The 17,820-nt window shown below is 43.1% G+C and overlaps 1 protein-coding gene across 1 annotated transcript in view; it reads right to left on the bottom strand.

Moving 5' to 3' along the window:
* Positions 1-17,820, bottom strand: part of hydin (HYDIN axonemal central pair apparatus protein) — an 86,082-nt gene that overhangs the window by 25,246 nt on the left and 43,016 nt on the right. The window contains exons 27-52 of the mRNA XM_078283009.1: positions 14,256-14,354; positions 14,115-14,150; positions 13,822-13,996; positions 13,273-13,385; positions 12,194-12,321; positions 11,725-11,861; positions 11,279-11,406; positions 10,981-11,094; positions 10,028-10,108; positions 9,435-9,584; positions 8,429-8,668; positions 7,094-7,223; positions 6,810-6,953; positions 6,324-6,485; positions 5,931-6,136; positions 5,576-5,776; positions 4,739-4,849; positions 4,276-4,459; positions 3,758-3,896; positions 3,086-3,229; positions 2,840-2,949; positions 2,570-2,673; positions 2,096-2,416; positions 1,188-1,445; positions 496-708; positions 57-283 (exon numbers count right to left, since the gene is read on the bottom strand). Coding sequence (XP_078139135.1) covers positions 57-283; positions 496-708; positions 1,188-1,445; positions 2,096-2,416; positions 2,570-2,673; positions 2,840-2,949; positions 3,086-3,229; positions 3,758-3,896; positions 4,276-4,459; positions 4,739-4,849; positions 5,576-5,776; positions 5,931-6,136; positions 6,324-6,485; positions 6,810-6,953; positions 7,094-7,223; positions 8,429-8,668; positions 9,435-9,584; positions 10,028-10,108; positions 10,981-11,094; positions 11,279-11,406; positions 11,725-11,861; positions 12,194-12,321; positions 13,273-13,385; positions 13,822-13,996; positions 14,115-14,150; positions 14,256-14,354 — 4,055 coding nt within the window. The remainder of the gene's footprint in view (positions 1-56; positions 284-495; positions 709-1,187; positions 1,446-2,095; positions 2,417-2,569; positions 2,674-2,839; positions 2,950-3,085; positions 3,230-3,757; positions 3,897-4,275; positions 4,460-4,738; positions 4,850-5,575; positions 5,777-5,930; positions 6,137-6,323; positions 6,486-6,809; positions 6,954-7,093; positions 7,224-8,428; positions 8,669-9,434; positions 9,585-10,027; positions 10,109-10,980; positions 11,095-11,278; positions 11,407-11,724; positions 11,862-12,193; positions 12,322-13,272; positions 13,386-13,821; positions 13,997-14,114; positions 14,151-14,255; positions 14,355-17,820) is intronic.

Genomic DNA, 17,820 nt, shown 5'->3' with positions numbered 1-17,820 from the left:
AAGACAATGCATTTGTCTGTTAGTGTGAGTGTGTGTGTGCATGCGTATTCCCTTACCTCTGTCTGCGTTCATGCTGTGAGAGTTGGCCTTGTTCACTGCAGTCAGAGAGACGGGTGGCATAGGGGAAAGGAGGAGAGTGGGAAAGGTCCGAGCCCTTCCCCCCTCTCTTGGCCGAAGTTCGTCTCTTGCTCCTCTGACTCTCTCTGTCCTTCTTGTCCTTGTCCTTTGTCACTGCACCCTCCTTCTTGCTGCGACCTTTAGAAGGACTTGCGACCACCTCCTCCTGTAGTGTGCACAAGCAAACCCACACATACACACAAACACAGACACAAACACTGAGTGTGTGCAAATTAACGTGGTAATGAGTTATTGATGTTAAACTTATCCTTTATACTAATTCTGTGTTCTGTGTGTGTGTGTGTTTGTGTGTGTGTGTGCATGCGTGTTTAAGTGTACATCTGTGTATTATGGTTTGTGAATTTGGGTATTGATTACCTTTGCAAGTGCGGCCTGTGCTTCGGCCTCAGCCTCAGCCTCTGCGTCTTTCGTCTCATCGACATGTTCATCTGGGCCCAAAGGAACTAGGAAGGTGAAACAGTCGCAGGTCAGTTGAGGCTCTGCCCTCTTCTTGGGGAAAGGAACCACGGAGAAGGTGATGGGAGGAGGAATGGGTGGGCCGCTAGGACCCAAGCCCAAACCATCCAACACCTGAGGACACGAAAGGAGGGGAGGAGATGGATAAGGAAGAGAAGATAGACTGATGAGAAACCAAGCAGTACATGTTGGGTGGATACATAAGTCCCAGACTATTCAGTGTGAGGAGAGGAGTTTATCAGATTTGAAAGAAGAAAAAGAAATGGTACATTGGTAGCAGTTGTGACTGGAAGTGATAATTAACTCATCAGTTTTCAGCTGCAAAGGACAGAATCCCACAGTTAGTTGGTAAGTCTACCTCCTCCAGTGGAGGAAGGTAATCTCCAGAGGGAGGGTAGGCAATGAAGGGAAATAAAAGTGTAAAGTGTAAACAAATACATAAAAGAAGACGAGAATATGAGGGGAAAGTTATATACGAAAAAAACAAAAAAATGCAAGTTGACATGGTTTGACTTCCTCATTCAAATCAAACAATTTAAGATCATACTAACTACAAAAACAGAAGAATACAATCTAATGAGTGTTAGCCATACCTCCTCCAGTGGTGGCAGGGTGCTGCCTTTCAGCAGCTCGGTGGCACTGGGATAGTGTTTCCCTGTTGTGTTCAGTACAATGTGAGGGACGATGTCCGGGGGAGACTCCTTCTCTCCTGCCACGGCTCCCTCGCCTGCCAGGGGCATCTGGCTGGGCATCGGAGACACCATCTTGGCTTCGGCCATGTCTGCCTTCTGCTTCTCCTTCTCCAGCTTCTCCTTCTCTCGTTCTTTCTTGGTCCTCTTGCCGACTGGAGTCTGTGTATGGAGGGTGATGATGGAGAAGATCGCTGGGTTCAAAACTGTAGCTGTAGTCATACTAAGACTTCTTCAGTCTGTGGGCCATTAATTCAAATGCAATAAGGGGGACTAAGCAGATAGCTATAGTTAACAAGTAAGGTGTATGTAAAAAATTGTGCCAACAAGGAGGATGGAATCTACTTCATGCCTGTTTAGATTTCGCTCTGGGTATAGAAACATGCTGTACTACCAAAATACCTATATCTTTTTGTCTAGACCTGGGTGCACTCTCAAATTTATGAGAACATGCATGGTTTGTGGTGTAAACTTGATTAATTTCAGCTGTATTAAGGTCAGTGTCCCTGCAATCAACCTGAGAGTGAAAAAGAAATCTCCAATACAATTCGCTAGCCTTCTATGGTAGGGAACAACCATTTTGTTTCTGTTTGGAAGAAGGATTGTGCCATTAATGTGTTAATGGTATGCACAGTGGTAGGCAGCAGTTTTTAGGGTGAATGAAGAGGAATGGCCCTCTTTTCCTTACCATTACATTCTTCAACCATTCAAATCATGTAGATTTTAGAGAAAATGCCATTGACAGCAACAATTTACCTGAGCACCAACCCTCTTGATGAAGAGAGTAGTATTTTTGGAGTCAGCGAAATCACCTGTTTCTCTGGGGGGACGTCCTCCGGTGCCGGTGGGGCTTCATCCGTGAAGAGTGGGACCAGCAATAGGCCCTGGGCCCGGTCCCAGTACTGGAGGATGTGGCCCACCGGGACCTGGTCCTGCTCGTAGGCATGGAACCGAGACAGCAGCTTGTCCTCACTGGACTGGGGCTGGGGCGAGTTGGGCGGATGAGAGGAGGACCAAGAAGAAGAAATGTTGACAGCTATGATATCAGTTAAAGGTTGTGATCTATTCTTCTGGCTGGCCATCTCTCTCAGTTCTCGCAATTTCCTGCACACGGCAGCATAGTTGCCATAGAGCTGGCGAGTAACCATCATTCAAATTAGAATTGAGATCTATTTCTCCAAACTGTCACTGCAGCGCCTTAGTGAAATTAAATAATTATTTTGCAATGTGATAGCCAATCAGCAGATCAGTAAAACTGCCAACTCAAACCATACCAGTAAACTCACCACTTCTTTCTCCAGCTCGTTTGTAGGTTGAGGAGACTCTGCCTGTGGTCCCTTGGTCTCTTTTGTCTTCTTTTGTGCCTCATCGTCCTCTTTGTTTTGAAGCACTGTATTAGCAAAGAGGACCCATAACAGTCTTTTTAAAATTGACTTTTTGTCAGACAACTATCTACAGTAGCTGTACCATTATTTATTAAGGATGTTGAGATCTTATACTATAATTTAAGATACCAGGCATAAAAGAATATTGGGATTCATAGTAGCTGTTGGCACCTTCATAGGAATTATGTCGCTCTCTGGCCTCTGTTGGTGATTCTTTGGAGTTGTTACAGAAAGACATCTTCCGACCATCCAATGCCACTGCCGACTGGAGAGGAGAGGAAACACATTCCAAGATCACTGATTGGCAGACTGTGTGTATATACAGTATATGTGTGTGTATTTTGGTTGATAGATGGAGGAAGAGGGATTGAATGGGATGTCTTGTGTGCATCTCAGACCTGCTTTCCTCCCAGCAGGCTCTTCTTCCCTGACACATCCTCTTTACTGTCTCTCTTTCCGCCCTTCTTACTCTTCTTCTTCAACTCCTCTTCTTCTCTCAGCCTCTCCATCTCCTCCTGTTGCTTCTTTTCCTCCTGCTCCCTCATGAGTCGCTCCAGCTCCCTTACGCACAGGCACACACACAGATGCAGATACACACAAAACACAGGGAAAAATACTGTGTATTTCAATGGTTTAAAATATTTCAGCTATTTTAGTGAAGCTTGGTTTGAAAGATGATAACCACTCAATTTATAAATTGATACACACTATTCCTTTTGAGTAGGACAATCTAATCAATATTTGGGAACAACTGTCCTCCAAAACCAGAATCATGGCAACAAATGCACCATGGGACTGTACAGAATCTGTCTTTGCTTTTTCCTACATATGTGTATTTCTTTGACGAAAACTTTTCAGTCAGTATACATGCATTGGTGACCTTTGTATAAAAGTAGTAATACCCTTCAGGAGGTTCTTTGCTGTAATTACAGGCAACACTGCACCTTGCACCTGCTGCATCACAGTAGTATACATAATCACAGTACAGAGAGAAAGAAGGTGATTTCTTCCAATTTTTCTTATTTACTTAATTCTACTACACCGTTGCTTCATCTAGGAGAGTGTTTTGTCCCATCCTCCTGTCAGTACCTGTGTTTGTGTTGGAGCTGCTCCAGGTGTCTCTGGGCGATCCACTCCTTCTCCTCCTCTGGCAGAGCATCGTACTCCTCCTCGTCCAGCTCCTGCAGCCACTGCTCCTCCCTGTCAGCCACCTCCCTCTGCAGGGCCTCTGGGGGACACATACCAGCATGCATGTACCCACACAGACACACACACACACACACACACACACACAGGCCAATGCCATCAACCTTACTGAATAACAAAATTATAAAGAGGACACAAATTTATAAGCACACCAGATCTATCCCAACATACTGTACATTCAAATCACTACATGAAGTTCATCGTTTAATATCTCTTAAGTATTAAGGATCTGTATCTGTAAAATTGTTATCACCTTGTCCTCCGAGAACTGCTATAATTTGTTTCAATCATTTTATAAGAGTAGCTCTGCCTTTTTCAAATGGTAGACATCCCATTTTGGAACAAAGCTTTTCAATTTTCAATCAACAATGTGTGTGTGAGTGCATGTGTGCATGTTTTACCCTCGGCCTCTCTCTGTGCTGTCTCCCGTGCCTTCAGAGCTGCGTACGAGTCAGACAGGTTCACTACGTAGATGTGTTTGCGGTTGTTAAAGGCCTTGAGGACCACTTGCAGCGTGCTGGCCACTGATTGAGTGTATACAGACTCCAGACCGTCGATCACAACTCCACGGTGACAATCACTTAGCTGTCACCACGACGACAGCAGCGACCACAACAGTGACAAAGACAAGACAAGGAGAGCAAACATGAGAAGACTTTAACTTCCCTAAACTGTGACAATGATGAAGAAAAATAACTGATTAAAGTTAACTAAAATAATTTGTTTTATATCATCTCTGTGTATTCATAGATAGATCTCTGTGATCAGATTCACACAGAATGTGTTGGCAATTTTGGAAGTGAGAGTGACACAAATATACTACTGCCCCCACCTCTCAGTGGGACAGACAGTGTGTCATCTTACCTGCAATCTCTCAGCCAGGATATCAACCAGTAGTTGTTCAGGCAAGAGACGGCTGAGTGTGGCCACATCTCCTACCTGATTCAAAATCACATCCAGCTGCTTCCGACCCTCCTGCACAACAGCACATTAAAAACAATTCCTTTACTATATTTCTTTATTATATCATATTGACATTTTTCCACTTTATATTTCCTGTTTTTGTCAGAATGTAACCTATTTTTGTTTTATTAAATGTCCAATGCAATGAGAATCTAATTTCCTAAACTACTGTAAAGGTACTGTTAACGTGGTTACCCAAAATATTACTGTTACTGTCTGTGTGTTGGAAATTAAAAATACATGCCCTTTAAAAGACACCCACTTCCCAGACAAAAAGATGTCAAGCAATCCAAGATTTTAACAAATGCTCTGATTTGTCGAAAGTATATGCATAGTTAATGAGGTACCCCGTAGGTGCCTCCCCCCTAAACCTACTGAGAATTGACTGAGCATAGACAAAGGAGTACAAAGCAGTTACAACAACGTAAATGAACCATCAAAAACTGAAAAAAATGACACCTTTTCCATTGGAAATCCATAGCAAGCTTTTCCTGACTGTATAAAAATCATTGCACTGGATTTCAAAATCAAAAGCACTTTGTAATGCTTTGAAAACTGCTATATACTGTACATGACAGCTAAAGAGAGAACCAAATTTGAATTTCCCAAACCTGCTCTCAGGGGAAGTGCTACAGTGTAGCAGAATAGTGGGACTTCTACAACTGGTTACATCAGCCCTGCATGAAGCTACAGAACATCCAGAGGGCAACAACCAGAGGGCTTGAAGAGAAAATGTACCGGGGAAACGGTGTCCTGTGCTCCTTCAGTCTTCTGTGGAGCCTTGAATTCATTACTGTGGCAGCCGTCCTCTGTGGGTTTGGCGACGACTTCCACACTAAGAACAGCGGTGGTAACTAAGTCTGGAGCTGATGCTGGAGCTGGGGCTGCAAGAGATGCTGTACTGGGAACAGGTGCTGGTCCCATGGTATCTTGAAAGGCCTGAGCTGTAAGCACATGGATATTTTTATTTATTTATTTCATTTGAACCTTTATTCATTGCTTGTTGAGTGAAAATCGATAAAAATGTTTAGTGCATGCATAAATATACAGCATGACAAATGTCTGCATTTCTCTGTCTTTCTAATCCTGTCACTGTCCTCCTCTCTATCTCTATTTTTTGCTCACCGGCCTCCTCGGCCTTCTTCTGAGCGCGCTCGGCAGCAGCACGGTCGTAGAGTTGTCTTGCGGTCAGGCTGACAGGCGAAGTGCCACTGGTCAGCACCTCTGTAACCACAGCGTCAACACTCAGACACGCCCCTCCGTAGTGATGCACCAGGGCCGCCGCTGTGCTGCTCTTACCTGGAGACGGGAGGGCAAGGACACACACACACGCTTAAAATTTCACACTCACTACTGCCTCACAGTAGTTGGGGTCAGCGCCACTGCCTGTCATTCAGATTAAATCACAGTTACATGAGTCTTAAAATGTTGTTCTCTTAAAATCAATTGTTTCCCATGCAGATTTGACTGTTGTCAACTGTTTCACCTGTCAGTGGGGCTCCATAGACAATGAGAGCGATGCCTCGGCGGTTGCGTGCAGCCAGACCTTCGGGCGACAGGTCAACACCCATGTGGCGGGCAATAGCTCTGGAGACAGGAGTCATCTCTAGCTGCCCCAGACTCCCACTGCTCCCTTCTCTGGTCACCTCTGGATGGACAAAAAGCACAAAACAAGTGTTAGAGAGGGAAAGAGAGAGAGAGAGAGAGAGAGAGAGAGAGAGTGTGTGTGTGTCAGTCAACTGTGCATTAATGGGACGGATGAGAACATGTCAGAGGATGTTGATTAATTTGGGGAGAGTGTGTGTGTGTGTTGTGTGTTAATTCAGTCTGGTGCCAATTTTACATCCAGTACAATAAAAAACTTTAGTACTCTCCTAAAGTAGCACATTCAAGGCTACTTTCATAAACAAATGCCAAGTTCTGCTTCTGAAATGGTTGTATTCACTTAGTTTAGTTTGTTCCAGGGTCTTACTGCAGGGGGTTCCTTCCTTAGAAGTTGGAGACGCCTCTTTACTGTCCAGTGGGTGGTCAATGTTTTGTCTCAGCCTGTCCTCTTCCTCCTGCATGTCTCTCTTCTCAGAGCATGCCTCTTCTTTAGAGAGGCCAGCCTTTAGCTCTGGTGCACAGAGGCAGATCAGATAAAAACAGAATCACAAATCTGCAAACATGTATGTGCATGCATTCATATGGGCACACCTACAGGCGCATGACTTGCATGCTTGCATTTGAACGTAGGTGTGTGTGGTCTGGCGTTACCGTCGTCTGTCAGCTGGGTGCAGTGCTCCTTGTAGTGGTCCAGCAGCTCTGGGGGAAGAGTGTCCCCAGGTGCCCTGGGAGGCAGCAGCAGAATGTTGTGCTCATCATAACCCTGCATCAGACGCAGGATCTGCAGGGGAGGAGGCAATGGGAAAGAGAGAAATTAGGGAGGGAAAAGACAGGGAGAGGAAGAGACAGGAGAATTGGATGAGGATAATCAGATGAGGAGCCAAGTGAAGAAAGAAGAAAGGAGTGGGAAGACCGGTGAACAAAGGTGTTCATTTTTTGAATGCATCTCATCTTTATTCCGTGGGAGGGAAAGAGGAGGGAAAAAGGAAAGGCTGACGGAAAGATTAGCTAACACTAAACTCTCTGACTCTCGGGCGCATGAATCTCACAGCAGAAACAAACACACACTATCATGCTACGTCCAGTTGGAGTGGTGTTGGCACTGGCCTATGGTGAAACGATGAACGGAGAGAAGGCCTGTTGACATGGTCTACGCAAGCAACAGACACAACAATGCAAAGGGCAATGCAAGGGGCATTTCTTACTACAGTACGTAGCAAAATGTGTGGTACAAATTTCGTAACGTGACGCCAATGCAATGTCATGTTTTCCAAGTAGAGTCGCTAAATGCAAATACTGCTAAATAAAGGAAGTAGTTGTATGTATCTGATGTAAACATAAGAAAATGGCTTAAGTCTGAGAAGAAATTGTTAAATTTTGATGCTGACATTCAAAAATATTGGAAATACCTCTCTTGATCGAAGCATGGGCAAAATGAGAGAGTAATATTCCCCATCTTGCATTCTTGGATTATTTAAAGGACGCACATACCAGCTTCTTTTCAACTTTTTCTTTTGGCTGTGTTTGAGAATGTGGAGAATAAAAGTAGACATTCCTCTACAGTAGGCATTTTTAAATACTTCACTCAGGGTCACTCACTCCAAACTAATGGCTTTGCTCCCCCCTTGTGGATAAGTGGTTTATAACTTTAGACAGGGCTCAAGGAACCCAGTTGATGTGTGTGTACTATTTAAGTTATGTAAGCAGGCCTAGAGGAGACAATCACCTTCCCAGGCCGTCCTGGTGTCTTAGTAGGTTATGTTGAATATGTACTTGCAACAACATTGGCTCATGACCTTGCTTGCATCCCGTCACATCTTTCCTATCTCTTCCCAATCCTATACTATCAGTGAAATCAGAAATGTCATCAGAATAACCCTAAAAAAATATGCATGGTGTTATGGTTCCAATCTTGCTCACCACTGTGTACTACGAAATAAATTAGACACAACATTTTTTAAAATAAATTTGAAAAAAGAGAGCTACCTTTTCATCCTCAAGGTGCTGTGTGTCAAACTCCAGGCAGTAGAACTCGATGGGGAAAGGGCAGGGGTTTTTGACGGTGACCTCAGCTTCTTCCCCGGCGCTGAGAGGCAGGCAAGGCCCCAGCTCCAGCTCCGAGGGACAGAACTCTAGCTGCGGCTCCTCACCCTGCCCCTGGGCCACGATCAGCACCCGCTGGGTGCTGTCGGTCACACACACCACCAGCTGCTTGCTGTAGGCACGCTGTGGAGACGCACACAGTAGGGTTTGCATCTTTCTCACTACTTTCTAACAATTGTCATTCTTCTTTATGCATGCTACTTTAATGAAAACCTTTTAGACAGTGCACATGTCATATGCATGACATACACATCTGTAAATCTGTCAATAGCTAACACAGCGATAATTATTTCTAGCCACTAGGAATTCTGTATTAGCATAATGACGGTGTATCTTTGATCTTCAATATTTTTTATTTGTTGTATTTTCTTCTATATCGTATTCTTTGCTGCTGCAATGACCCAGTTTTCCCGTCAGGTATCAATAATATCTTATCTTGTCATATCTTATATTTTCGTAATTTGGTTTCTAGCCACACCACAGTCAAAACGCCCCAATTACCACTATATTATAAAAATCATAGCTCCAGTACTCATTTCTGATTGGCTCGGTCACATTTGAAGCCATTGTGAAATACTCGATAAACATACACAGTTGACTGCTTTACACTTAATTTACATATGAATGTGCTGACCAAAAATCATCACTAATAATGGTATTAGAACTGTATTGTTTGGCAGAAGAATACTTTATTATTATGTTTTGATTATAATTATTTAATTATTATTCCTTAAAAATAAAAGATTTATTGGATGTGTTCTTTTTGTTACAATGCTGTGTTACTACCATTTTTTAAACGCAATAAGCCACGTAACGCCGTGCTCCTCTGCTTTGCATCGTGCCTATCAACACCTCTTAGATGTTCTAAAATCATAACAAAGCTCCTTACGCCCTCCGCAGGGCTGAACTTGATCTGGACGTTGACCCGGTCTCTGGGGTAGAGCAGGCCGGAGGAGGGCACCATCTCAAACACCACCGGAGGGGGACGCTGCTCCTGCAAGGCCTTCTTACGCTGATGGAGAGGCAGGAACTTGTTTATCTGAGTGAAAGCAAGGGCAGAGGGTGTGGAGGGCGATCTCACGCTGCTGCTGTGACATCGATCTTTATTCGAAAGCATCCCAAACCCTTAGTTTTCTAAATTAAAATCGCTGCAGGAATGGTTCAGTTTATGTGGTGTCATTTCGTAGTTTCAAATATTTTCTTTGGGGACCTTGAAAATAATTTTTGTCACCAAAAAATGATTTTGCAAACCTTGGTGTAAGCAAAACTGACATCTGGGCTACAAAATACTAACTTCTTGTAATTTACTCAGTTTAACTTACATCACAGGGACCTGGGAATGATTTGGCAACATGAGATAGTTTGTAACATTGGATACCGATATTTCCAGAATTATTTGAGGACATTTTTTCAAACTTTCCATGAACCCACGTTTAGCTGCAGACCATAACTCTTAAAATCACTAGTGTAGTTGGTTGTTACCTTCTTGCAGGGCTTCACCTCCTCGGCTATGCTCCAGCAGCAGGGCACAGACTCGTGATTGAACAGTTGTATCGTCATCACCTGATGGTGGTGAAGGTTATATAGCATACAGAATAGAATACGTTAAGTTTTACCATGACCCGAGTCTGTTTGGCTAGAGCAGTATGGATTAATTTTCAATAAACACATGGCCTTGATGTTGCTCCAGCATTAAATCCCTCCCAGTTTGAAGTTAATGTTCTGACTACTTTAGAGAAGTAGGCAAATTTTAAGCATTCCATTTCAACTAAAGTCTAAATTTATGGCTTGAATGAGGGTTTTACACATGCCTTCAAAATAGCCAATCTTCAAATGTACAAGCTTGATAAAAGCAAAGGTCCTATATTTCACATTCCCAAAATAATCTTGTTTTGGATACACACAGTGCTTGCTGGTAAAAAAAAAAAAAATCATTCTTAATGCTGTTTGTGGCTACAACTGAGTATGATTCTATCTTCTATGTTAAGAGCAAGATAATGAACAATAAACAACATTAGTCTATAATCCCAATCTAGGAATCTCTGATTAACATATTGCATGTGGGACAATAAGCATGATCCCATTCACTTTTATGTGAATATATGTAACATGTATGCACTTTGATGATGATGGTGATAATGTGCAGTTTTTGCACTATATATTTTAATGTGCTGACCTCATGAGATTTTCATGAGTGAACCGTACTGCCCTACAAAGCTAAAGAGCAGCAACTGGGTAGTGAATGTGAGAAAAATACCCCAGCATAAGTATTACTGATACAGAAATGGACTATATATAATTAAATAGCATTCATCATGCAATCGTAATATTCAACGCCACCTTTGACCTTGAAAACATGCAAAAAGCAGTAATGTCTACTTGCCTTTGGAGGACAGCATAGTATCTTGTCATCCCATTTAATCATATGTACATACCTGACACATGCCACACTGCACACTGTCAAACTGCAGTGTATCTGTGGAAACAGTTATGGCCGGCATGGTTACCACCGCACACAGCCGGACCTGCACCATAGGGCCTCCAGTCACCTGTCAATCAAAACAAAACCACCAATCTGAAGAACAAGTTCACATTATTGCTTGTCACTGAGGGAGATTGGAATTTTCCATCTATCTAAAAAAGAAGAAGACGTGATCCTTTCATGGGTGCACAGATGGTGCAGAGAGAATGACAATGTGTGTGCATGTTTGTGTATGTGCACATGTACAATACCTGTATTGGCAAGACAACGCTGATGTCCCCCATCTGCAGGTTGGCTCCTCGGGGGTCAAATTTGACCGTGAAAGTCTGTGTCTCGCCGCAGGGTAAGTTCTTCACTTTTTCAAACTCTGTACTGAAGCCTTGGAAGGAACGATAACACTATCATGATTTATTTTCATTATATGGTTTCAAAGTGTTATGCATGAAGAGGAAAGAGAAAAGAAGCTGCATAATGAGAACACATGGGGCGATATCAATAAGTAAAGGGGCAGTAAAAATGAAGAAACACGCTTACAGTAAACATGCTGCCCCCTACCAATGATGCAGCACCCTCATTGAGCCAATCAACAACATTTAAAATTGTTCTTCCTTTTCCATTGTGTGTGATTTAAAAGTCTTAATTTCTGATCTTAAAACCTGATTGGAGGAGCTACCTTTGCTACCTTTACATGCGTTACCTGTGCCAGCTAGAGGTTTGCGGTTGGCATGGAAGGACACGGACACTGGCCCAGTGTTGGTGACCTTGACAGTGTGGCTGGGGACTTTGCCATGAATGACATAGCCAAAATCCAAAACATACTCTGGGAGCAGGAACCTGGGGTGGATAAAGAGCAAATGAGGCATCACTAACACACAATGACATCCAACATACTGAATCCTGTGCTTTCATGTCACACTTCCCATCTGCAGTGACCCGGTGACCATTTTGTTTTCTGCCACTTGTAGTAAGGATTCGGTTTAACTGACCTAGGGGGCGTGAGTGAAAGCAACCAATGCACACAATGACATCCATCATTCCAAATACAAGTCCACAGACAAAAAACTGACCCAGCAAGATATTAGTCAGTAATCCAGACTCAGAATCACACAGTCCTCAGTCTAGTCCAGTCAATGGACCATCTGTTGTATCAGCGTGTGTGTGCATACCTGCTGAGTTTGTGCCACTTTCTAGAGGAACCTGGCGAGTCTCTGAGCTCCAGCAGACTGCTGGTCACAGCGACAGCATTCTCTTTGACCAGCCGTCTCTCAATCTCCATGTGAAGCAGCTCCTCATACTGGAGACAGCGGGTGAAAGAGTGAAAGGAAAAGGGAGAGGGAGAAGGAAAGAGAGGGAGAGAGAGAGAGAGAGAGAGATAAACACTCAAGGTTACTGAGAAAACATGCAAAGACTTAGAGAAAGTAATAAACAGTCAGTACTATCTCCTACAGAGCTGACTGAGCAGAGCAACATGGAGCTCTTACTTTATTTTTACACCATAACAACAACAGATAGAAAGGCACTGAGGTCAGGGTTTTCTCTGGCTAAGGTGGTAATGTTGCTAGTGTGGCAGGTTTTGCACAAAGATTGTGAAGACTCTTTCTAAGAGCTCTTTCTAAAAACTTTATCCTTATCTACATTGGTGTTAAAGAAATTTTCACATTTTCATTTCAGTGGTCAGGGAAAACAGCCACGTAAGAGTTTCAAGGATGCTACTGGACAACACACATAAAAAACGAGGAAATATTGAGGGGATAAGCAGAAAAATAGCAATTTCCATTATAATTCAGTGGAACTTGTCTGGGAGAATTCGACTCCCTGAAAAATCTATATCCAGATAACAGGCAGGGAAAACCCTGCAGAATAGGCTGGTTACTGACACTAGAGATGTAGCAACAGTGCCTTATCTAAGAAAAGGATACACATTTTGTAATACATTTTTCACAGTTCATGTTAGAGGTCAGAAAAAAAAGGGAAAGTGAGTGAACCTCATAAGCCCTATGTGTTAGTGTTACTCATTTTTTGTTTTACTAGAAAGAAACATCACATGGTTCTTTACTATACTGTATATGCTGAGTAACCTTCATGATTCTAGGATCCACCAAACCAATTCAAAACCCATTGTAAATATTTCAAAAGTGTGTGATATTAAATCCAAATGTAATCTGAAAGTAAGGCTATTTTTCTTAGTTAGTTTTGGGAGATACAAGGTTTTCACCGAACAGTATTCTTTATTCTGGTTACTGACGGTGGGGATGCAGTTGTCCTCCAGTGTGGTTCTGCTCAGACGTTCCTCTGTGACTCTGTCTGCCTCCACAGCTGCTCTGGCCTGCTGCACCACCTCACTGTAGCGCTCCTCTGCTGCAAGGGAATCACAGCGTCAAATCAGTGCATAAATTAAGAGTTGTGTTTGTATTTCAATATTTGGCTGCAGGGTGGCGTAGTAGGGAGCAGGGAGAGTAGTAGGGAGACCTGTGAGGGAGCATTTGGGTCCCTGTGTTGGTACCAAAGTTTTAAAGTTTTGATTTGTCATTTTGTCTATGCATGGAGAAGATTTCCAACCAGTGACCATACCCAACAGCAGAATTTCATTTGGGCAAACAGGGAGAATCTATGCCATCTCATTTAGGGGGGATGGGACGCTCTTCTCTGTTGCAGCTGCACTTTGTGATTTAGGCTGATAAGACAGGTGTATTTTTAGATAGAAATCTTGCATAAAAATCAATTTAAATCAGCCTCTCATGGCTTATTGCTTAAATATACGTGTGTATGTGTGTGTGTGTGTGTGTATCCGTACGTAGGTGTCGTGGCAGGTCCAGGCAGATCCTGGGGAATACTCCCTCCCCGGTCAGAGTGATGTCCTGCGGTGGTAGGAAAGCCACCTGCAGCTGGAGCCACTTCTGAAACACCTCAGGGACGCCCGGGAGGTAGAGCACACGCAGGCACTGCTCCGCACCGGCCTCGACGTAGCCCTGACACACACACACACACACACACAAAAACACACACACACACACACACACACCAAGTCACCCTCCTACATCTCCTGTCAAATGGCCACCTAGTCGGCTAGAGCCAAGCTATACTCACTGCAGCGGGGATGACCATGGGCTGACCAGGTCTGGGCTCCACAGGAAACACCTCCTGTCCCTCCTCCTTTCCTTCATCCTCCTTTTCTTGCCTTGCATCTGGCTGCTGCTCCTCCTCCAGGGCCTTCCGCTGTCCCCCTGCCTCCTCCTCTTCTTCCTGCGGCAGCACGATGCTGAACCTGAAGCCCACCTTGCCGCTGTTCCTCAGCATCACCTCGGCCTCCCCCACACGGTCAAACAGCTGGAACCAGAAGAGGCAGGGAGAGAGAGGGAGAGGAGAGAGGGAATTATAAGTTTAAGGCCGTGTCCACGCTGTTGCGCTTTTCAAACTGTCAGCAGCTTTTTTATATTAGAGACAATGGCGAGCAAGCTGCAAGGTGGATAGAAAGTCATCGCCTTGGAAAAAGACTAATTCGCCTCGTATCTTTTTAGGTGCTTTCTAAAGTTGAGAAAAGTTCAACGTTTTAGACACGGCACCTTTATTGTGACCTAACCAATTACAATGAAGGAGAGGCAGGGTTTCAAGTATGTAGGCAACTGACAGTTTACGACGACAACCAGGGTGAAAATGTAATAGAAAGTACCAGCAGAGAAGGTGGTAGTAGTTATTTCTCTGATGGGAGCACATTGGCTATGTTTTGGGAGATTCTGGTATCTTAGAGTTGGCCATAAGTACTGTTCGCTGATAGTAGAAGCTACTGCAACGGGTCATGTGTGTTGTGTGACCCATTTTTGTATCAGCACAAAATGCATTTCAGGCAGCACTTTCTCAACATAAAAGTGTGAACACGCCCTAACACATCTACTGTGTAAGCCAGGAGTCTCTAACTCCCTCAAATATTTATTCCAGTGATAATACCATAACAGCTTTCAAAAGAAAAGGGAAATTCAGACAGAGATGCAGAGATAGAGAGGGTGAGAAAGAATGAAAGAGACAGACAGAGAGATAGGCAGACACAAACAAGAAGAAAGACAAAAAGAGAGGCAGAAAAGAGATAAAATCCAATACTCTGGAAATCTGGAAGAGGTCAGAGTTAGTCACTTAGTGTATGCATAGAGGGGAAGAATGATTCAGGAATTTCTGATTAATGTGGAAAAATCTCATCCTTGACTACCAGAGAAGATCGGATGAGGAGTAAGCCAGAGAGAGAGTCAGAGGAGAGAGAGAGAGAGACAGAGGGAGAGAGAGAAAGAGAGAGAGAGCGAGAGAGAGATAGAGAGAAGAGAGAAGAGAGAGAGAGAGAATAGTGCTGAACAGACAGGAAGGTCAGAGAAATGTTCTGCTGAATCGCTCATTTCAACTAAATCAAAAATCAATATGTCCTTGTTTTGAATATTAATGATAACTGGTTTGGATGGCTTGCATACTAAAAGAGGGAGCGGGAGAGCAGAAGACCAAACTGTGAAAAACTACACGGTGACATTTCAAAGTCGATGTGCCTTGCTGTCCCCAGCCTGTTTAGTGTGTAAATACACAGGCTAAAATCTATTGATGCCCCTCTCCACAGTAGATACCGTGAAACACAAGCTGAAATACAGTGTGTATCCTAATGACATACAAACATTTCCCCTACAATTCGGCACTCAGCATTAGATTCTAATGATAATAATTAGAATAATAATTAGAATAAAAATAAGAATAAAACGTGATTTGTATAGCACTATTTCAAAATACTTTAAAATGCTGCAAAACACTTGAACAATCAAATAAAAACAAACAAAATACAAACAAGAAACAAGACAAGGCAACAGTAAACATGTCATCCCCCACCAATGATTTTCTGGTGCAATCAGTTACAAATATATCACACACACCCCTTGGGCCAGTCAGTGTAATTTTGGAAATGCCAGAACGGAGTGGCAAGAGGCATCATTCCCCCAAGTTTTGTCAAAATCCAATCAGTGGTGTCTGAGATATCGTGCGTGACACATGGATTAACGGACAGCCAGTGACCAAAGAAGAAGAACAAGATAACAGGACAACAAGAAGACAAAAAGGAGAGAAATGTAACAATGGAGAGTAAAAACAATATATTGTAAAAGTAAAAATAATAGGATAAATCCTGCCTGAGGATCTGAGGCAAAGCATTGGCTTATAGGTGGTCAAAAGGTCTCAGATATAGTCTAGATGGGACCAGACCTAACCGTGCTTTAACAGTGATCTGTAAAATGTAAAAATCAATTCTAAACCTAACGCGGAACCAAATAGTAGATACACACATATACAGTATACTGTTTATATATATATGTACATATACAGTTGTGGCCAAAAATATAGGCACCCTTGCAATTATTTCAAATAACTCTCCTGTTCTTTTAGAAATAAGTTGAAAGACCAAATATTTTGGTGTCTACATGTTTATTTCTTTGCTTTGTATTGGAGCAAAACAGAAAAACTGGGAAAAAAAAATTAAATCTTAGGTTTTTCCTCAGAAATCCTAAAATGGCCTGGACAATATTACCGGCGCCTTTTAGAAAGTGTTAGAAATCATCTGATTTCAGTCAGGTGATTCTCATTTAATGTGGAATTGACCTCACCTGTGGTGACTTGCAGATGCCTACAATATAAAAAGCACTAATTTAACCACTTGAATATAGAAAAGAGCTCATACTGCTGTGTTGTGTCACTCTTTGTACAACAATGAGCGTGGATAAAAGAAAGAAGACCAGAGAATTGTCTGAGCAGGTCAGACACAAAATTATAACCAAGCACAAACAATCTCAAGGCTACAAGTCCATCTCCAGAGACTTGGGAGTTCCTGTATCCACAGTGTGCAATGTAATCAGAAAGTTTAAGGCCCATGGAACTGTAGCCAACCTCCCAGGACGTGGCCGCAAAAGAAAACTTGATCGAAGATCACAGAGGAGGATTTCTAGAATGGTGGAGAAAGAACCTCGATTAACTGCCAAACATTCAAGCTGACCTTCAGGCACAGGGTACAGTGGTTTCAACCCGCACCATCTGTCGCCAACTCAATGAAAGAGGGCTATATGGTAGGAGGCCCAGAAGGACCCCATTTCTGAAAGAGAGACACAAGAAAGCTAGACTGGATTTTGCCAGAACACACCTGGACAAGCCAAAGTCCTTCTGGGAGAATGTTCTGTGGACAGATGAGACCAAAGTAGAACTTTTTGGTAGAGCGCGTCACCTCTATGTTTACAGAAAACCAGGTGAAGCGTTCAAAGAAAAGAACACCTTCCCCACAGTCAAACATGGAGGTGGTTCACTGATGTTTTGGGGTTGCTTTGCTGCTTCTGGTACTGGGTGCCTTGCATGTGTGCCTGGCATCATGAAATCAGGAGATTATCAGGGCATTTTGCAGCGCAATGTTGAAAGAAGTGTCAGAAAGTTGAGTCTTCATCGAAGGTCATGGGTTTTCCAGCATGACAGTGACCCAAAACACACTTCAAAAAGCACCAAGGACTGGATTAAGAAAAAACACTGGACTGTCCTGGAGTGGCCAGCAATGAGTCCAGATCTAAATCCCATTGAAAACCTGTGGAGAGATCTGAAAGTAGCTGTTGGGAGAAGGAACCCTTCCAATGTGCGAGAACTGGAGCAGTTTGCACAAGAAGAGTGGGCCAAATTGCCAGTAAAGAGTTGCCAGAAGCTAATACATGGTTATAGGAAGCGCTTGACCGAAGTTATTTTGAACAAAGGCTGTGCTACCAAATATTAAGTCTAGGGTGTCAGTAATTTTGTCAGT

The sequence above is a fragment of the Centroberyx gerrardi genome, chromosome 4 (assembly GCF_048128805.1).
Source record: "Centroberyx gerrardi isolate f3 chromosome 4, fCenGer3.hap1.cur.20231027, whole genome shotgun sequence".
Taxonomy (NCBI): domain Eukaryota; kingdom Metazoa; phylum Chordata; class Actinopteri; order Beryciformes; family Berycidae; genus Centroberyx; species Centroberyx gerrardi.
Note: the sequence above shows the minus strand (reverse complement) of the source record. Positions and strands in the feature narration are given on the sequence as shown.